The following is a 20654-nucleotide window of genomic DNA, read 5'->3' on the forward strand; positions in this document are numbered from 1 at the left end:
CCTCCCAAAGTGCTGGGATTACAGGCATGAGCCACCACGACTGGCCTTATTTTTATTATTTTTTAATTTTTTTTGTTTTGTTTTGAGACAGTCCCCCAGGCTAGAGTGCAGTGGTGCAGCTCACTGCAACCCTGCCTCCAGCTACCTGTTTGTTTTATTAAAGACAGGATCTGGGCCAGGCATGATGGCTCACACCCATAATCCTAGCATTTTGTGAGGCTGAGGCAGGAGATCACCTGAGGTCAGAAGTTTGAGACCAGCCTGGCCAACAAGTGAAACCCATTTCTACTAAAAATACAAATTTTAGCCGGATGTGGTGGTGTGTGCCTGTAATCTCAGCTACTTGGGAGGCTGAGGCAGGAGAATCAATTGAACCCGGGAGGTGGAGGTCGCAGTGAGCTGAGATCACACTACTGCACTCCAGCCTGGGTGACAGAGCAAGACTCTGTCTCAAAAAAAAAAAAAAAAAAAAAAAAAAAAAAGACATGTTCTCACTCTGTTGCCCAAGCTGGAGTACAGTGGCCTGATCACAGCTCATTGCAGCCTCCAACTCCCTGGGCTCAAGCGATCCTCCCGCCTCAGACTCCCAAGTAGCTGGAACTACAGGCAGGCACTGCCACGTCTGGATTATTTTTGGGTTTTTGTTTTAGAGACAGGGTTTCACTATATTCCCCAGGCTGGTCTCAAACTCCTGACCTCAAGTGATCGTCCTGTCTTGGCCTCTCAAAATGCTGGGATTATAGGCAGGAGCTGCCGCGCCTGGCCCCTTCTGTCCTGTTGAAGTTGGTCTGTCTGCCTTCTGCTGTCTCTTCGTCCTTGTCAAAGCCTGCCTGTTTCTTGGTGTCTCTGTTCTTCCCCTATCTCTCTCCCCAATAAATGAGATGAGACCACCCCATGCCTTTCTTTTCTTTTTTTGAGACGGAGTCTTGCTCTGTCGTCCAGGCTGGAGTGCAGTGGTGTGATCTTGGCTCACTGCAGGCTCCGCCTCCCGGATTCACGCCATTCTCCTGCCTCAGCCTCCCGAGTAGCTGGGACTACAGGCACCTGCCACCACGCCTGGCTAATTTTTTGTATTTTTAGTAGAGACGGGGTTTCACCGTGTTAGCCAGGATGGTCTCGATCTCCTGACCTCGTGATCCGCCCACCTTGGCCTCCCAAAGTGCTGGGATTACAGGCGTGAGCCACCGCGCCCGGCCCACCCCATGCCTTTCTAAAGTTCTCTGATGGAGTCCAGTTTCCCCACCCACCTCCCAGAGGATTCGAGGGTCCTCCAGCCTCCTCCCTCCCCTCCCCCATGGTAGTGGGGGATGGGGGTCTTAGCCTGCCGTCCCCCCAACTCACCTGTGCAGTCCCCTAAGCCTGAGGTGCTGGCCCCGGACACGTCCTGCTCAAAGGCGGCTCTAATGGGGAGAGGAGGCACCGTCAGCAGAGGCCCCTCTCACAGTCAGAGATCAGGGGGATCCTGGATCATGGGCGGGTCTGACACACCCTCCACCCACCTCCCTCTCCCGCAGTACCTGGTGCCGGGGCTGAGGAAGATGCAGGAGCCGTCGGGGGCCCACCCGCAGTAGGGGTCCTGACTGCCGATACAGTTCCTAGAGCAGACCAGGGACCCAATGGGACAAGTGTCCAAGTCACTTACACAACCCCAATGGTGATGGTGACCTGTGGGCCCTGTTCCAAGCACCTGCCTCTTTATTTTTATTTTAATTAATTAATTAATTTTTGAGACGGAATTTCACTCTTGTTGTTTATTTATTTATTTATTTTTGAGATGGAATTTCGCTCTTGTCGCCCAGCCTGGAGTGCAGTGGCGGGATTTTGGTTCACTGAAACCTCCGCCTCCCGGGTTCAAGCGATTCTCCTGCCTCAGCCCCCCGAGTAGCTGGGATTACAGGCACGCACCACCATACTTAGCTAATTTTTGCATTTTTATCAGAGACAGGGTTTCACCAGGTTGGTCTTGAACTCCTGACCTCAAGTGATCCACCCGCCTCGGACTCCCAAAGTGGTGGGATTACAGGTGTGAGCCACCACGCCTGGCCTTTTTTTATTTTAAAATTAAAAAAAATTTTTTTATTAAAATTTAATTTTTTTTTTCAAGAGACAGGGTCATGCTCTGTCACCCAGGCTGGAGTACAGTGTCATGATCATAGTTCACTGCAGCCTCAACCTCCCAGGCTCAAGTGATCCTCCTGCCTCAGCCTTCTGGGTAGCTGGGACCACAGGTGTGTGCCACCACGCCCAGCTGATTTTTGCATTTTTTTTTTTTTTTTTTTTAGAGACAGGCTCTCACTATGCTGTGTTGCCCAGGCTGGTCTCGAACTCCTGGGCTCAAGGAGTCCTCCTGCCTTGGCCTCCCAAAGTGCTGGGATGACAGACGTGAGCTACCAAGCCCAGTCCCTCTTCTTAATAGCAACTTCTGGAGTCCTTAGAACAAATCCGTGTGCTGGGCACTGTTCACTCCCCATTTTACAGATAAGCAAACTGAGGCTCCAGAAAGTAAATGTTTGCCCAAGTGGCAGAGCTGAGATGGGAGCCCAGGCATCATGCCAGAGGCTGTGCCCTTGGACTCGGAGCTACTGGGTCATTGTTGCAATAACGGCGGGCAGGAAGCAGGGTCCTCCGCATTGACGGCTCCCATGGAGCGCAGGCCTGTGCCAGCACTGGCATGCATCCTAGCTTTCCTCCCATTTTAGAGACGTAAACAGCCTCCACCCTGGTCCCTGGTTCTCCTTCCCCTGCAGTCTCCTCCTGGCAGCCACCAGAGGTCACCTGTAAGCACCTGAGTCAGGGCCAGTCCCTCCTCTGCCTGCAACCCTACATGGCTCCCATCTCCTTCAAGGTCAAAGCCCAAGTCCTCCTCGAGGCTCACAAAGCTCTGCACAAACTACCTCGTCCTCTCCCATCCCCTCCGCGTCCTCCCCTCCTCCCTCTCTCCCCCTTGCTCACTCTGCTCCAGCCACACCGGCCACCTTGCTGTTCTTCCAACACACCAGGAGTGGTCCTGCCCCCGGGCCTTTGCATAGGCCGTGCCCTCTGCCCAGCTCAATGACTAGGACATCATTGGGCTTTTGACTGGAACCCAGCTGTCCCTCCCTGTGCCCATCCTCCCTTGCTTCCCGCCCACGGCTGGCCTGGGTTGGACACTCACTTCATACACCCCGAGTACTGCTGGCAGCGAGCCACAGGCACTCGGACCACGCAGCGGGGGAAGGCAGCCAGCAGGCCCCCCGAAGCTGCGTCCAGCTCCAAGCTCAGCAGCCGCTGCCCTGTCTCGCCACCGCCGGGCCGTCCACACCTGGGGACAAGCAGAGTGGTGAGGCTGAGCACATCTCAGCCCATCTCCCCTCCTGCTGGCAACCCCTCCCCACCTTTGCCCGGACTTACCTGTCCGGCCGGTAGGTCTCAAACTCCTCCAGGAAGACACTGAGCCCAGACGTCCCTGAGGTGCTGGCATTGGGCCGGACGAGGAACTTGAGGACCGTCCCCGCCTCGGAACCCAGGAAGACAACGGTCTGGTTGCCCCAGGGGCCGGCTCCCACGTCCACAGCCACTCGAGTCAGCTGGTGCCTGGGGGACAGGGCAGGGGAGGGTCAGGCTGGCCCCATATCACCACATGCCACCAACACGGGCATGGGCATAGTTACACGGGTGCATACAGACACTGACACACCAACACATGTGACAGCAATAAATGCGCGTGTGCATGGATGCCGGGGACATGGGTGACTATACAGGCACGTGGGCACACTCGCCCTTTTTTGAAACATAACCCCAAACCAGGCTCTCCTCAGCCCTGTCTCTTTGGTTGAGATGGAGTCTCACTCTGTCACCCAGGCTGGAGTGCAGTGGCGCAATCTCAGCTCATTGCAACCTCCGCCTCCTGGGTTCAAGCAATTCTCTTGCCTCAGCCTCCTGAGTAGCAGGGACTACAGGCACACGCCATCACGCCTGGCAAGTTTATGTTTTGTTTTCTTTTGTTTTTTTTGAGACAGAGTCTCACTCTGTTGCCCAGGCTGTAGTGCAGTGGCTCGATCTCGCCTCCTGGGTTCAAGCGATTCTCCTGCCTCAGCCTCCCAAGTAGCTGGGACTACAGGCACACACCACCACACCGAGCTGATTTTCTTTTTTTTTTTGTATTTTTAGTAGAGACAGGGTTTCACCATTTGGCCAGGCTGGTTTCAAACTCCTGACCTCAAGTGATCCTCCCGTCTTAGCCTCTCAAAGTGCTGGGATTACAGGCGTGAGCCACTGTGTCCAGCCCCGCTTTCTCCTGATATGTATGTGTGTCTGTATATCTTTCAGTCTCTTTCTCTCTTTGTCTCTCTTCCCTATCTCTGTCTCTTTGGGTGTCTGTCTGTCTCTGATTGTCTCTCTCACTGTCTCTCTGTCTCTCTCCCCCTTTGTTCTCCTGGTGTGTGTCTGTCTGTCTACCTCTTTTTTTTTTTTTTTTTTTTTTGAGATGTAGTCTCTCTCTGGCCCCAGGTTGGAGTGCAGTGGCGTGATCTCGGCTCACTGCAACCTCCGCCTCCTGGGTTCAAGTGATTCTCTTGCCTCAGCCTCCCGAGTAGCTGGGACTACAGGCGCCCACCACCACGCCTGGCTAATTTTTGTATTTTATTTTATTTTATTTTTTTTTGAGACGGAGTCTCGCTCTGTCGCCCAGGTGGGACTGCAGTGGCGTGATCTTGGCTCACTGCAAGCTCTGCCTCCCAGGTTCACGCCATTCTCCTGCCTCAGCCTCCCAAGTAGCTGGGACTACAGGCGCCTGCCACCGCGCCCAGCTAATTTTTTGTATTTTTAGTAGAGACGGGGTTTCACTGTGTTAACCAAGATGGTCTCCATCTCCTGGCCTCGTGATCCGCCTGCCTCAGCCTCCCAAAGTGCTGGGATTACAGGCGTGAGCCACCATGCCCGGCCAATTTTTGTATTTTAAGTAGAGACGAGGTTTCTCCATGTTGGCCAGGGTGGTCTCGAATTCCTGGCCTTAGGTGATCTGGCAGCCTCGGCCTCCCAAAGTGCTGGGATTACAAGCATGAGCCACCGTGCCCAGCCCCATCTGTCACCTCTTGATCCCTCTGTCTCTCTCTTTGTTCTCTCTTTCCTAGTGTCTCTCCATCTTTCCCTCTCTGTCTCTCTGTGTCTCCAGCTCTCTGGGCAGCGCCGGAAGCCATGGGCTCATCTGTGTTGAGCATCTGGACCCTCTCACCCTCAATCTACCCCATCCTGTCTCCCCTCGCCATGCCCTGCCCCTCCAGGACCGACCTCATCAGGGTCCGCACGATCCAGGGCGCATGGCCCAGCGAGGGCACCGCCTCGTCCATCAGAGGGTGGGTCTTGACAAAGTTGAGGATGTCATCCGGCAAGGCGCTGGAGGCATTGTACTGCATCCCGGGGGCTGCGCAGCACCCGGGCCTGGGGGTGACAAGGGTGTGGTCAGGACGAACATAAAGGTCCTCATAAAGGGGCCTGATTCACCAGAGGTACCCATTGCTTTGCCCAACGGCCCTCAGTTTTTTTGTTTGTTTGTTTTGTTTTTGAGACAGAGTCTCAATCTGTCGCCCAGGCTGGAGTGCTTTGGCTCACTGCAACCTCCACCTCCTGGGTTCAAGCGATTCTCCTGCTTCAGCCACCCGAGTGGCTGGGATTACAGACATGTGCCATCATGCCCGGCTAATTTTTGTATTTTTAGTAGAGACAGGGTTTCGCCATGTTGGTCAGGCTGGTCTCAAACCCTCGACCTCAGGTGATCTGCCCACCTCAGCCTCCCAAAGTGCTAGGATTACAGGCGTGAGCCACCACACCAGGCCTCAGTTTTTCCCAACTGTATAATGGGTACAGCTGAACTCAGCATCAGCTAAGTAACCACCTGGAAGCCCCAGCCCTCGGCCCTGGGGATCAGGACCTCATCCGGGCACGTGACTCAGGATGGAGGGGGTTCTCACCGGGGTCGAGGCACCTGATCCTCCGGCACCGGCGTCCAGATGGACTCGGGGGACTTCTGCTCTCGGAAGCGGCCTTCAAACACAGCTGCCACCTGTGTCAGGTCAAAGGCGCAGACAGCCGAGCCAGGGATGCTGAGGGGTTGGGATGAAAGAGTTTGGTGAGCCCGGTGGGAGTCCCCATCTCGGACAAGTGCATGTAGGAGCCTCTGTCTGCAGGAGCCAGTGAATCTTCAGTCTTCCTAGGCCAGAGATGTTCCCTGTCCCTCCCGCATCTGTCGAATGCAGCCGCTCCTCCTGAGTAACATCTCAGATTGCACCACAGTTCAGGGTCTACGAGGCCACCCCTGTCCAGGCCCCCATCCCTGTTTAACTGGATGTCCTGCCTCCCCAATGCCACTGTTCGAACCCACTCCCCAGCAGGCTTTTTTTTTTTTTTTTTGGAGACCGAGTCTTGCTCTGTCGCCCAGGCTGGAGTGCAGTGACGTGATCTCAGGTCACTGTAACCTACACCTCCCAGGTTCAAGCAATTCTCCTGCCTCAGTCTCCCGAGTAGCTGGAATTACAGGTGCCCACCACCACACCCAGCTAATTTTTGTACTTTTAGTAGAGATGGGGTTTCACCATGTTGGCCAGGCTGGTTTCGAACTCCTGACCTCAAGTGATCCGCCCTCCTCAGCCTCCCAAAGTGCTGGGATTACAGGCGAAGCCACCGTGCCCAATCCACAAGCAGGCTTTTTAAAAATGCAAACCTTGGCCGGGTGCGGTGGCTGACGCCTGTAATCCCAACACTTTGGGAGGCCGAGGCGGGTGGATCACGAGGTCAGGAGTTTGAGACCAGCCTGACCAAAATGGAGAAACCCCGTCTCTACTAAAAATACAAAATAAGCTGGGTGTGGTGGCGCACGCCTGTAATCCCAGCTACTAGGGAGGCTGAGGCAGGAGAATTGCTTGAACCCAGGAGGCAGAGGTTGTGGTGAGCCGAGATCGCGCCACTGCACTCCAGCCTGGGCAACAAGAGTGAAACTGTCTCCAAAAAAAACCAAACCAAACAAACAAACAAACAAAAAATGCAAATCTGATCTCATCCCTCTTGCTCTTCACTCTTCCACGGCTCCCCAGTGCTCTCAGGGAAAAAGTCCAAGTTTCTGCCTACAGCCCACAAAGCCTTGCCTGATCCATCCCATCACTTCCCTGCCCTCCTGTTGTGCATTCTCCCCTAGTTCCCTTCCCACACAGACTCTCTCACGATTACTTAAGTATACTGAACTCACTGAAGCCTCAGGACCTTTGCACATGCTGTTTCTCCAACTTTGAACACCCTTCCCTCTTCATCTCACACCCAAAGTCCAGCTCCAATGTCCCCTCCTCCAGGAAGCCCTCCCTGCTCCTCTCTCCAAAGGCAGAGGATGAGGATATCTTTGGCCCAGTTCTGACCAAAGGGACTTAGAGGGTCAGTGTCAGCTTGTCCCACCCCAGCCTGGGGCCGAGGCCTCTCAGAGGTCTAATCCAGTGGTGCCCAACCTAGCACCCAGGGCATACCCGAGGAGTGAATGCAGGCCCTCTCTACCCATGCCCACCAAATGCTCCCAGTTTGCTCCCATTGGTGGGCGCTGACCTGTTGCTGGGCGTGGAAAAAACGGCCAGGATCACGGGCCGGCCCCCGAGGCTGACCACGCCCGTGACAGCCTGCAGCACGTTGAAGTAGAAATGGGAGTCTCCGGGCACAGAGCAGTTGAGCCGCGCCTTCAGGAAGGACGTCCACTGCTTCTCCAGCACACGGGGGGAGCCTCCCACGTCGTTCTTGCACACTCGGGCCACGCGGGACACCACCACCTGGGCGTGACAGTGGACGGACGGGGGCCTGAGCTCTGTGTCCCAGGAAGGCCTGCTCACAGGCTGTGCCACTCACCACCCAAACTGGGATGGAGGAGTCTGACCCTGGCTCTGGTGGGACCCTGGCCAGTCACCGTTCCTCTCTGGGCACCGGCTTCCCTGGCAGAAATTCCCAGTGGGAATGTCAATGATGATAATAGCAACAGTGACAACCATAATCATCACTGTTTCCACAAAGACCCACATTTTATTCTCACATCTCTTACACTCTTCCCGAGGGGGGCCTACTGATATCCCCCCATTGTACATGTGGGGACACTGATAAGAGGCACAGATAAAAGGAAGTGACCGGTCCAAGGTCACAATAGTAGTTAGTGGCAGTCTGTGCACTTCAGCACTGCCTGGTTGCCTGGATGGACGGATGAGTGGATGAGTAGATGGACGGGCGATTACAATGGAGGGATGAGTAGGTGGATGGATAAATAAATACATCTGAAGAAGGATGATAGATAATGGAAGAGATGGTGAAGGAGGACAAGGTAATCAAGCAATTGGTAGATAAGTAGATGGATGGGTAGGTGGATGGATGAACAGATGGATAGAGAGAAAGCTAGGTGAATGGATGGATGGATGCACGGATAGGTGAATAAGTGGATGAATGAATGGATGGATAAGTGAGTGGATGGACGGATGGATGGATGGATGGGTGAGTTGGGTGGGTAGGTGGTTGGATGGGTGAGTGGATGGATGGATGGATGGATGGATGGATGGATGGATGGACGGATGGATGGATGGACGGATGGATGGATAGGTGAGTTGGATGGGTGGATGGTTGGATGGGTGAGTGGATGGATGGATGGATGGATGGATGGGTGGATGGATGGATGGGTGTGTGGGTGGATGGGCAGATAAATGGATGGATAGATGGGTGGGTGCATAGATGATGGGTGGGTGAATGAGATGGATGGATAGATGAGATGGAAGGGTGGATGGACTGGCAGATGGATGGATAGATGAATGATGGATGATGGATGGATGGGTGGGTGGACAGGTAGATGGATGAATGGATGGATGAATGGATGGGTGGATGGGTTGGCAGCTGGATGGATGGGATGGATGGATGTGTGGATGGATGGATGGATGGATGGATGGGTGGATGGGTGGGTGGGTGGGTGTGTGTGGATGGGTAGATAAATGGATGGATGGGTGGATGGGATGGATGGATGGATGAATGGATGGGTGAATGGATTGGCAGATGGATGGACAGATGATGGATAGATGGATGGATAGGTGGATGGACTGATAGATGGATAGGATGCAAGGGTGGCTAGATGAATCAATGGGTGGATGGATGTATGGACAGATGGATGAGTGCACGGATGGATGGTAGTGGGTGGATGAGTGAGTGGGTGGGCAGATGAGTAGATGGATTAATGGGCTCATGAAAGTGTGGGTGGGCTGAAGAACAGACAGATGGGTAAGTGGGAGGGTGAGCAGGTAGACGGATGGACAGGGGATGAAGGATGGATAAGTGATTGTGGCTGGGTGGGTGGGTGGACAGGTGAACAGCAACAGCACCAGGTGTATCTGACTTCCAACTCAAGTCCCTCGTCAGGGCTGAGTGCTCCACGGCTGCTCCGTAGATATCTTCAGCCTCAGGGCCTGATCATGGCTGGAAAGGAGGCCCTGGGGACCAGAAATGGAGGGCAGGACCCTCTCACCCCATGCAGGGATTCATGGATCCACCTCTGCCCCCTCACTTCACATGATCAGAGCCTCTCAACTTCATGCCCCACTGCACCGGCCTCACCTTCTCCAGGTAGTTAAACTCCATCGCAATCTCCCGGAAGAAGAAGTAGACATGGCTGCCCCACTCCACCGCATGGACAAAGTAAGGCTCTGCAGGACAAGAGGGGTCAGAACTCAGCCCCTGACATGACAAAGGGGGTTTCTGGGGCTAAGAACTCACTGGCTTTTATGGTGAAGGGGGGACCTAGGCTGGTTACCCAGACAATATGAAACAGACTCAAAGTTTGGTATTTTGCAGGGGAAGGGAGGTCAGAAGCCTAAAATCGCTGTGTCTCTTGCTGCAAATGGCAACATCAACTATTTTTTGTTATCTTCCTCCCTCATGTGTTGAAGAGCTGAGTCCTGCTATATCTTTTCTGTGGTTCCATTTTGGGCTTCTAAGCCACCCACTTCCAGCGGGTTCTACTTTAGATCCAACTAAACTTATTCCTCTAGCTTTCTAGTCTTCAAAAAGGCCAACAGATTCCAAAGATGTGGTGGAAATCTCCCCACCAAGCTCCTCTGGGACTCTTATTCTGGTGGGGAGATTTGATGAATGTCAGGTTCTGGGCCCTGCCAGGTCTGGGCCCACTGCCCTTCCTGGTCTCACCTTTGAACCACTTGGAGTCATGTTTCACGGTGCGCAGGGTGGGCCTGTCCCCGAGGCTGCGGTAGATGACAGCATCAATGGCTAGGAAGTCGGTAACAGTAGCTGTGAAGAGCATCCCGTCTGGATGGGGTAGGTGGGGAAGGCAGGCAAGAGATGAGACCGCAGAGGCCAGGGGCTGGGTGGGTCGAAACTCGATTTTCTGAGACTGAGTCCTGAGCCTAGGGGAGCCCCTGTCTCCAGGCTGAGCCCTGATCCCATCCAAGCCCCACCTCCATCCAAGCCCTGACCTTAACTGAGCCCCTGACCCCGGCTAAGCCCCAAACCCCGCTGAGCCTCAATCCCAGCTGAGCCCCAAACCTGGGCTGAGAGTCTGCCCATGTCACAGCTGGGACAAGTGGTCGTCCAGCTGCCTTCTAAACGACCCAGACGCTGGAGTAGAAAATGCCAGGTCTTGCCTGTGGCTGGGGCTGATCAGACGGAGGTTGGCGGGTTACTTACCAGAGAAGAGGGCAACATTGGCGTGCTTGGGGTCGTACGGGCAGCGGGCCATACCGCTGATGTTGTCTCCGACGGGCTGCAGGGTGTCTATCTGCAGGGACCATGGGGCCTGAGTGACAGATCTCCTGACCCCACCTAGCAGCCCCTGGCTCCCTCAGCCCCCCACTTCAGGGGGAATCCTGATCCACCATGGATTACTGTGTGACCTTGGCCACTCACTTAACCTCTCAGGGCCTCAGTTTACTGATCTGTGAATGGGTTTAAGAGCCAATCCCTAGTTAGACCTGTAACTGGCTCATTGCCTAAGTAGCTACGGCTTCCCTGGCCCCCTGTACAGGCCTTGTTTGGACAGCACTGACTCCTCTTGAGCTCAGGGGGAGGAGGCAGGGAGAGTATATCCAGGAAGGCTTCCTGGAGGAGGTGACACGGCCTGGGGAAAAGCCATGGCCAGCGGAGGTCGGGCGAGCAGAGGCCTGGAGGTTGGACCTGGGGTGCAGGGAGTCTGAAGACTCACGCTGTAGTTGGCGCACACCGGGTTGAAGGCGTTGGAACCGCACACAAAGAGCGTGGACTCGTCCCGAAGGAGCAGCACCTTTACGAAGTTTCGACACTCGCCCTGAGGTGGGGACAGGAGGAAGCGGGGAGCGCGATGTGGGCGTGGTCATGGTGATGGGCGTGGCCAGAACCGGAGTTGTGTGGGTGGAGGGCCGGTCTGTTGTGGGCATGGCCAAGGCTGGGACCCTCCTTGGGACGTGGCCAAGGCAGGGGCTGAACCTAGGACTGGCTGGGGACACGGTGCGACCCAGAAAGGGAAACACTTTGTATCAGCAATGCAGGCAAGGCCAGGATGATGGGCATTGTCAGACTGTGGGCATAACCATGGCAATAGCAGAGTCCTAACCTGGGATGGAGAAGGATCCGCCCTGGGTGTGGTCACGGCCGATTGGGGTGGGGCATGGTCGTGACCAGAACTAACTGGGGCGTGGTGGGCACGGTTATAGCTGATTGGGGCCAAGTTGGGAGCGTGGCCTGGGCTTATTGGGGCGGGCCGGGGGCGTGGGGGGCGGCAGGACTGATAGGGGAGGGGTTGGGATACCTGATCGATTGGGTGGGGAGTGAACTATTGGGTGGCGTGTGAACATGGCCTGGGCTTGTTGGAACGAGGCTGGGGGTGGTGGTAGGACTGACAGGGGCAGAAGTGTGGGCATAGCCAGAACTATTTGGGGCGTGGTTATGGCTAATTGTGGCTAGGTGGGGGGCCGGGCTAGGACCAATTGGGTGGGGACGGGGACGTGGACGTGGCCATGGCTGTTTGGGGGTGTGGCCAGGGCTGGCAGTTGGGCGTGGCCAGGGCTGATTGGGGGTGGGTTGGGGCGTGGCCAGGGCTGGTGAGGTGGGCGTGGCCTGGTCTGATTGGGGCGGGGCATGGGTAATGCCAGGGCTGATTCGCAGGGGCCGGGACCGAGCCAGGGCCAGCTCACCTCCTGTTTGCCCTTCATCCGACACACGTTTATGTCGCTGGGGTTAGATCTCCAGGTCAGCTTCTGCAGACAAGAGAGAGCTGGTGAGGGGGTACCGGGTCCCAGCAGCCCTGAGTGACCCCGCCGTGCAGGGCCGAATCCACCCAGCTCCCCGGCGCAGTGCCGCGTCCCCCTGGCCCTACCCCTCCACTCCCACCTGCACCCCTTCCTCACCCTCTGGTACCGCAGCTCCGTGGACGTGGGGGGCTCCAGCTCTACCCGGTAGAGGTTGTCCCTGGGGGAGGGGCATAGTTAGTGAGACCTGGGGGCTCCGCCACCCTCTCCCGTTCCTTCCTTCCCACTGCCAATGTGGTGTGCACACGGGGGCATGCAGGGCCATGCCAATGCCTCTGACACGAGCAACTCTAGCGCCGACCACACCCCCCAAGGGCCCCAGCAGGCCTTCATATCCTGCACTCCACCTCCTGCCCGGCACGCCCCACGGACTGCCCCCAACACCATGTCCCATGGCCTTAGGTCAGGTGCCCCACTCGGCGCCTCCCAGGCGCCCACCAGGCTCTCTCTCCTCACACCCTTGCCGAGGAAGCCGCCCTGCTCAACGTCATTGGTGACCTCGTGTAGTTAAGCCCAGTGGTCACTTCCGCATCCTCCTCATCCTCTCCAGAGCATTTGATCTGTCCGGTCTCTCTCCTTCCTGGGAAGCCCATCCCTAGAAGCCCCGTAATCTCACACTTGCTTCTCCCCACGACAGCTTCCACCTGGTCCAGCCCCAATCATAGCCAGCCTGGACAGCCCAGTCCCCTCCACCCTGGTCCCCTGGATTCCATTCTCGCCCCCTCCCAGAAGCAGCCACCAGAGGGCGCGTGTGAGCACCTGAGTCAGGTCCAGTCCTTCCTCTACCTAAAACCCTCCGTGGCTCCCACCTTCCTCCGGGTCAAAGCCTAAGTCCTCCCAATGGCCCAACAGGCCCTGCACGACCTGCTCCATCCCCTCCCTGCCCTCGCCTCCTCTCTCTCTCCCCCTCGCTCATTCTGCTCGTCACACAGGCCTCCTTGCTGTCCCCAGCAATACCTGTCCCCAATGAACAGCGTCCTGTTGACCCGCAGGACTCGCTGGATGTTGAGGTCGTCAGCACCTTCTGCGGGGGTCAGGCGTCCGGGCCCGCTGCCCACAAACACGGGATAGTGGTTCAGGTCTGAGTGAGGGGGTGGAGAGGGGTGTGAGCAAGGGCTGGGGGTGAAGAGAGGGTGGCCTGAGGTCATGCCCCTTCTAGGGGTGGCTCCTGGACTGGTTGAGTCCCCCAGTGGGGGCAGCAGACCCAACTGGGAACCCAGATACTCCCACGGGACTCCACCCCCGCCCAAAGACACCCCCAGACTCACAGTCCCTGGGGGCCACGCTGAGCGGCGGTGGCTCCTCAGGAAAGAGGCCGTGGGCGCCCCCCAGTAGCAGCAGCAGAAGCAGCAGGGCCGGGCGGGGAGGGGACGCTCGCGGGGTCTGCATGGCGAGGGCCAGGCGACAGGAGGTGACGCCTGCGGGCAAGGGGCGGCGAGGTGAGCGGCCTGCAGTCCCGCTCGCGGCCACAAGACGGCGGGCGAGAGCAGCAGACGCTCCTTCAAATCCCAGAAAAATTCCCCACGGGGATAATAATTAATAACAACAAAAATGGCAATAATAATAATACACAGCACTGATTTAATTATCACAACTTTATGGCCACGTGTGCGTGAAAGCCCAGGAAACGACTTCAAACAAAACTGCATTCGGTAATTTAAAACTAATAATAATTATTATAATAACAGATACAAATATCCTAAAACATATATTTAAAAATGCAATCTCAAAATACATGCATAAAAATACTTAGAATTAAAACACAAAAATATTAAACTCAAAGGCTAAAAAAAAAAAAAGAGGCAAAGGCTCTTGGAATTTTATAAGCCACAAGCTGGCTGTGTGTGGTGGCTCACGCCTGTAATCCCAACATTTTGGGAGGCCGAGGTGGGAGGATCATCTGAGGTCAGGAGTTCAAGACCGGCCTGCCTAACATAGCGAAACCCTGTCTCTACAAAAAAATACAAAAATTAGCCAGGTATGGTGGCCTGTGCCCGTAATCCCTGCTACTGGAGAGCTGAGGCAGGAGAATCCCTTGAACCCAGGAGGTGGAGGTTGCAGTGAGCCAAGATCGCACCACTGCACTCCAGCCTGGGCAACAGAGCAAGACTCCATCCAAAAAAAAAAAAAAAAGCCACAAGCTGGGAATGACAGTACTACATAACCACAGAATCACAGAATATTCCCCATGCCAAGGGCCTCTGTGACCCTGGTAGATCTGACCTCCTTCCCAAATCCAGCCTTTTCATCCTCCGCTTGCATACCTCCATGACAGGCACCTCACTACCTTTCAAGGGGGACTGCTTCCCACTCCCATTCAAGGTAACTTTGCAGAAATTTCTAGGTGTGTGGAGTGGAGACACTCTCCCATCCAGGTAATGACATGGCAGCGGAATTCACCCTCTGAACCCCCGCCCTCCATGCTGAAGGTCCCAGTTCAGAGCACCCCCTACCAGAAAGGGGTACAGTCCAGGTCCCGGAGCCCCGAATGAGAAGCTCAGCAGCCTCGTCCTTCTGGGAAGTATTGGGCAAGCTCCGAGCCCATTTCCCTGTCTGAGCAGCAGGGGTATCCCCCAGCCCTGCCCTGGCCTTCTGGCTCAGGGATTCTGAGCCCCTAGAGGTGAAGGTGATTCGCGACGATCGGCCCTGGGGTGCCTGCCTCCTCCAAAAACAGGAAGACCTCGCATAGCGCGGCTGGACTTCCTCTCCACAACCCTGAGCTTCCAGGATTTGTGACTCAGCGAACACCCGGATTCCACGTGTGTTCAGGGCACGGCCCTGTTTCCTTCAGAATTTCCTTCCCTGGCTCCTCCCCTGCTCTACAGCCTCCTGTGGCTCCCAGGGACCCCTGAGTCCAGGCCCCAGCCTCTCCCTGGGATTCAAGGCCCCTGACCTCAGACCCCACTTCGGCCTACCCTCCCCTCATGCCACGGGCCTTTCTAGCCCCCTACCCCAGAACCTAACTAAGAGCCCTGTCTGCCCTGTGCCTTTAAAAAAAAAATGGCTAAAATATATATAACATAAAAGCTGTCATCTTAACCATTTTCATTTAACTATTATTAGTAGTATTATTATTTGAGACAGAGTCTTGCTCTGTCGCCCAGGCTGGAGTGCAGTGGTGCCACCTCAGCTCACTGCAACCTCCGCCTCCCGGGTTCAAGCGATTCTTCTCAGCCTCTCAGGTAGCTGGGACTCCAGGTGCATGCCACCATGCCCAGCTAAATTTTTTTGTATTTTTAGTACACATGGCACTTCACCATGTTGGTCAAACTGGTTTTGAACTCCTGACCTCATGCAATCCACACACCTCGGCCTCCCAAACTGCTGGGATTACAGGTGTGAGCCACCATGCCCAGCCTCCTTCATTCTTATTATTTTCTTGAGATGGAGTCTCGCTCTGTCACCCAGGCTGGAGTGCAGTGGCATGATCTTGGTTCACAGCAATCTCTGCCTCCCGGGCTCAAGCGATCCTCCCGCCTCAACTTACCAAGTACCTGAGACCACAGCCACGTGCCACCACGCCCAGCTAATTTTTGTATTTTTAGTACAGATGGGGTTTCACCATGTTGGCCAGGCTGGTCTCGAACTCCTGACCTCAGATGATCCACTCACCTTGGCCTCTCAAAGTGCGAGGATTACAGGTGTGAGCCACCACACTTGGCCACCTTTTGGTTTTTTGACAGTCGCCATCCTAATGGGTATGACATGCTGTGTCTTTCATCTTGTGTTTTATCAGAATAATATTTAATTCTAGAAACTATTTCTTTAAACCTTGTTTTAAGAGACAGGGTCTGGCTCTGTTGCCCAGGATGCAGTACGGTGGCACAATCACCACTCACTGCAGCCTTGAACTTCCAGGCTCAAGCAATCCTCCTGCCTCAACCTCCCGAGTAGCTGGGACCATAGGTGTGCACCACCATGCCTGACTTTTTTTTTTTTTTGCCGGGGGTGGGGGACGCAGGGGAAGGTGGACAGAGTCTCACTCTGTCACCCAGGCTGCGATGCATTGGTATGATCTCTGCTCACTGCAACCTCCACCTCCCAGGTTCAAGCAATTCTCTTGTCTCAGCCTCCTGAAAAGCTGGGATTACAGGTGGGCACTGCCACGCCCGGTTAATTTTTGTATTAATTTTGTAAAGCACTTTGTGAGGCCAAGGCAAGAGGATCACTTGAGCTCAGGAGTTTGAGACCAGCCTGGGCAACATAGCGAGACACGCCCCCATAATCTCTACAGAACATAAAAAATTAACCAGGCATGGTGGCACGTGCCTGTAGTCCCAGCTACTTGTGAGGCTGAAGCAGGATGATTGCTTGAGCCCAGGAGTTCAAGAACGCAATGAGTTATAATTGGTCCGCTGTACTCCAGTCTGGGCGACCGAGTGAGACCCTATCTCAAAGAAAATAAAATTAATTTAAATTAAAACAACGACAAAAAAACACCTAGCAAACACAAAGCACTTGCTAGGTGCCAGGCATTATCATAAGTACTTAAATTAACTCATTTAATCTTCACAACACCCCCAAGGGGTGAGTGCTCTTTTTTCTTTTTTTTTTTTTTTGGAGACAAGAGTCTTGCTCTGTCGCCCAGGCTGGAGTGCAATGGCGTGATCTCGGCTCACTGCAACCTCAGCTTCCCAGGTTCAAGCAATTCTCTTGTCTCAGCCTCCCGAGTAACTGGGATCACAAGTGCCTGCCACCATACCCGGCTAATTTTTGTATTTTTAGTAGAGATGGGATTTTGCCATATTGGCCAGGCTGGTCTTGAACTCCTGACCTCAGGTGATCCACCCGCCTCGGCCTCCCAAAGTGCTGGGATTACAGTTGTGAGCCACGGTGCCCGGTGGGCCCTTAACTGTTTTTAAGTACACACAGTTCACTAGCATTAAGAACATCCACATAATTGTGCACCCATCACCACCACCATCTCCAGAACTTTCTCAACTTCCCAAACTGAAATTCTGTCCCCATGAAACACTCACTCCTCACCCCCCTCCCCAGCCCCTGGCACCTCCCATCCTACTGTCTCGGTGAACCTGATGACTCTAGGGACCTCCTAGGAGTGGGTCACACAGTGTTTGTCCTTTCGTGTCTGGCTCTCTCACTGAGCGTGATTGCCTCAAGATGCATCCACACTGTGACCTGTGTCAGGGTTTCCTTCCCTTTTTTTTTTTTTTCTTTTTTTGAGACAGTCTCGCTCTGTCTCCCAGGCTGGTGTGCAGTGGCACGATCTCAGCTCACTGCAACCTCCGCCTCCCAGGTTCAAGCGATTCTCCTTGCTCAGCCTCCCAGGTAGCTGGGACTCCAGGTGCACGCCACCACGCCCGGCTAATTTTTTTTGTATTTTTAGTATACATGGGGTTTCACCATGTTGGTCTGGCTGATCTTGAACTCCTGACCTCATGCAATCCACACACCTCGGCCTCCCAAAGTGCTGGGATTACAGGTGTGAGCCACCATGCCCAGCCTCCTTCATTCTTATTATTTTCTTGAGATGGAGTCTCGCTCTGTCACTCAGGCTGGAGTGCAGTGGCATGATCTTGGTTCACCGCAATCTCTGCCTCCCGGGTTCAAGTGATCCTCCCGCCTCAACTTCCCAAGTACCTGAGACCACAGCCATGTGCCACCACGCCCGGCTAATTTTTGTATTTTTAGTACAGACGGGGTGTCACAATGTTGGCCAGGCTGGTCTCGAACTCCTGACCTCAGGTGATCCACCCGCCGTGGCCTCCCAAAGTGCGAGGATTACAGGTGTGAGCCACCATGCCCGGCCACCTTCCAGTTTTTGACAGTAGCCATCCTAATGGGTATGACATGGTGTGTCTTTCATCTTGTGTTTTATCAGAATAATATTTAATTCTATTTCTTTAAACTTTTTTTTTTTTTTTTTTGAGACAGGGTCTCACTCTGTCGCCCAGGCTGGAGTGCAGTGGTGCGATCTCGGCTCACTGCAAGCTCCGCCTCCCGGGTTCTCGCCATTCTCCTGCCTCAGCCTACCGAGTAGCTGGGACTACAGGTGCCCACCACCAAAAATTAGCACCCGGCTAATTTTTGTTTTATTTTTTAGTAGAGAGAGGGTTTCACCATGTTAGCCAGGATGGTCTCGATCTCCTGACTTCGTGATCCGCCCGCCTCGGCCTCCCAAAGTGCTGGGATTACAGGCATGAGCCACTGCGCCCGGCCAATTTTTGTATTTTTAGTAGGGATAAGGTTTCACCATATTGGCCTGGCTGGTCTTGAATTCCTGACCTCAGGTGATCCACCCGCCTCGGCCTCCCAAAGTGCTGGGATTACAGTTGTGAGCCACGGTGCCCGGTGGGCCCTTAACTGTTTTTAAGTACACACAGTTCACTAGCATTAAGAACATCCACATAATTGTGCACCCATCACCACCACCATCTCCAGAACTTTCTCAACTTCCCAAACTGAAATTCTGTCCCCATGAAACACTCACTCCTCACCCCCCTCCCCAGCCCCTGGCACCTCCCATCCTACTGTCTCGGTGAACCTGATGACTCTAGGGACCTCCTAGGAGTGGGTCACACAGTGTTTGTCCTTTCGTGTCTGGCTCTCTCACTGAGCGTGATTGCCTCAAGATGCATCCACACTGTGACCTGTGTCAGGGTTTCCTTCCCTTTTTTTTTTTTTTCTTTTTTTGAGACAGTCTCGCTCTGTCTCCCAGGCTGGTGTGCAGTGGCACGATCTCAGCTCACTGCAACCTCCGCCTCCCAGGTTCAAGCGATTCTCCTTGCTCAGCCTCCCAGGTAGCTGGGACTCCAGGTGCACGCCACCACGCCCGGCTAATTTTTTTTGTATTTTTAGTATACATGGGGTTTCACCATGTTGGTCTGGCTGATCTTGAACTCCTGACCTCATGCAATCCACACACCTCGGCCTCCCAAAGTGCTGGGATTACAGGTGTGAGCCACCATGCCCAGCCTCCTTCATTCTTATTATTTTCTTGAGATGGAGTCTCGCTCTGTCACTCAGGCTGGAGTGCAGTGGCATGATCTTGGTTCACCGCAATCTCTGCCTCCCGGGTTCAAGTGATCCTCCCGCCTCAACTTCCCAAGTACCTGAGACCACAGCCATGTGCCACCACGCCCGGCTAATTTTTGTATTTTTAGTACAGACGGGGTGTCACAATGTTGGCCAGGCTGGTCTCGAACTCCTGACCTCAGGTGATCCACCCGCCGTGGCCTCCCAAAGTGCGAGGATTACAGGTGTGAGCCACCATGCCCGGCCACCTTCCAGTTTTTGACAGTAGCCATCCTAATGGGTATGACATGGTGTGTCTTTCATCTTGTGTTTTATCAGAATAATATTTAATTCTATTTCTTTAAACTTTTTTTTTTTTTTTTTTTGAGACAGGGTCTCACTCTGTCGCCCAGGCTGGAGTGCAGTGGTGCGATCTCGGCTCACTGCAAGCTCCGCCTCCCGGGTTCTCGCCATTCTCCTGCCTCAGCCTACCGAGTAGCTGGGACTACAGGTGCCCACCACCAAAAATTAGCACCCGGCTAATTTTTGTTTTATTTTTTAGTAGAGAGAGGGTTTCACCATGTTAGCCAGGATGGTCTCGATCTCCTGACTTCGTGATCCGCCCGCCTCGGCCTCCCAAAGTGCTGGGATTACAGGCATGAGCCACTGCGCCCGGCCAATTTTTGTATTTTTAGTAGGGATAAGGTTTCACCATATTGGCCTGGCTGGTCTTGAATTCCTGACCTCAGGTGATCCACCCGCCTCGGCCTCCCAAAGTGCTGGGATTACAGTTGTGAGCCACGGTGCCCGGTGGGCCCTTAACTGTTTTTAAGTACACACAGTTCACTAGCATTAAGAACATCCACATAATTGTGCACCCATCACCACCACCATCTCCAGAACTTTCTCAACTTCCCAAACTGAAATTCTGTCCCCATGAAACACTCACTCCTCACCCCCCTCCCCAGCCCCTGGCACCTCCCATCCTACTGTCTCGGTGAACCTGATGACTCTAGGGACCTCCTAGGAGTGGGTCACACAGTGTTTGTCCTTTCGTGTCTGGCTCTCTCACTGAGCGTGATTGCCTCAAGATGCATCCACACTGTGACCTGTGTCAGGGTTTCCTTCCCTTTTTTTTTTTTTTCTTTTTTTGAGACAGTCTCGCTCTGTCTCCCAGGCTGGTGTGCAGTGGCACGATCTCAGCTCACTGCAACCTCCGCCTCCCAGGTTCAAGCGATTCTCCTTGCTCAGCCTCCCAGGTAGCTGGGACTCCAGGTGCACGCCACCACGCCCGGCTAATTTTTTTTGTATTTTTAGTATACATGGGGTTTCACCATGTTGGTCTGGCTGATCTTGAACTCCTGACCTCATGCAATCCACACACCTCGGCCTCCCAAAGTGCTGGGA

At 54.4% G+C, this 20654-nt stretch overlaps 1 protein-coding gene across 2 annotated transcripts in view; it reads right to left on the reverse strand.

Annotated features, from left to right (window-relative positions):
- SEMA6B (semaphorin 6B) overlaps positions 1-20654 on the reverse strand; it is a 47396-nt gene that overhangs the window by 2298 nt on the left and 24444 nt on the right. Inside the window, exons 1-16 of one of the 2 annotated variants that reach the window (XM_031006459.3) lie at positions 14726-15169; positions 13541-13690; positions 13230-13353; positions 12372-12432; positions 12159-12221; positions 11192-11293; positions 10678-10768; positions 10180-10299; positions 9592-9680; positions 7564-7781; positions 5949-6080; positions 5269-5418; positions 3391-3573; positions 3155-3301; positions 1518-1595; positions 1342-1400 (exon numbers count right to left, since the gene is read on the reverse strand). In XM_031006459.3, coding sequence (XP_030862319.1) covers positions 1342-1400; positions 1518-1595; positions 3155-3301; positions 3391-3573; positions 5269-5418; positions 5949-6080; positions 7564-7781; positions 9592-9680; positions 10180-10299; positions 10678-10768; positions 11192-11293; positions 12159-12221; positions 12372-12432; positions 13230-13353; positions 13541-13661 — 1738 coding nt within the window. In that variant the 5' untranslated portion in view covers positions 13662-13690; positions 14726-15169. Of the gene's footprint in view, positions 1-1341; positions 1401-1517; positions 1596-3154; positions 3302-3390; positions 3574-5268; positions 5419-5948; positions 6081-7563; positions 7782-9591; positions 9681-10179; positions 10300-10677; positions 10769-11191; positions 11294-12158; positions 12222-12371; positions 12433-13229; positions 13354-13540; positions 13691-14725; positions 15170-20654 lie in introns of those variants that run through there. The other variant, XM_031006460.3, reaches the window with a different exon arrangement.

Source organism: Gorilla gorilla, chromosome 20 (assembly GCF_029281585.2).
Source record: "Gorilla gorilla gorilla isolate KB3781 chromosome 20, NHGRI_mGorGor1-v2.1_pri, whole genome shotgun sequence".
NCBI lineage: Eukaryota > Metazoa > Chordata > Mammalia > Primates > Hominidae > Gorilla > Gorilla gorilla.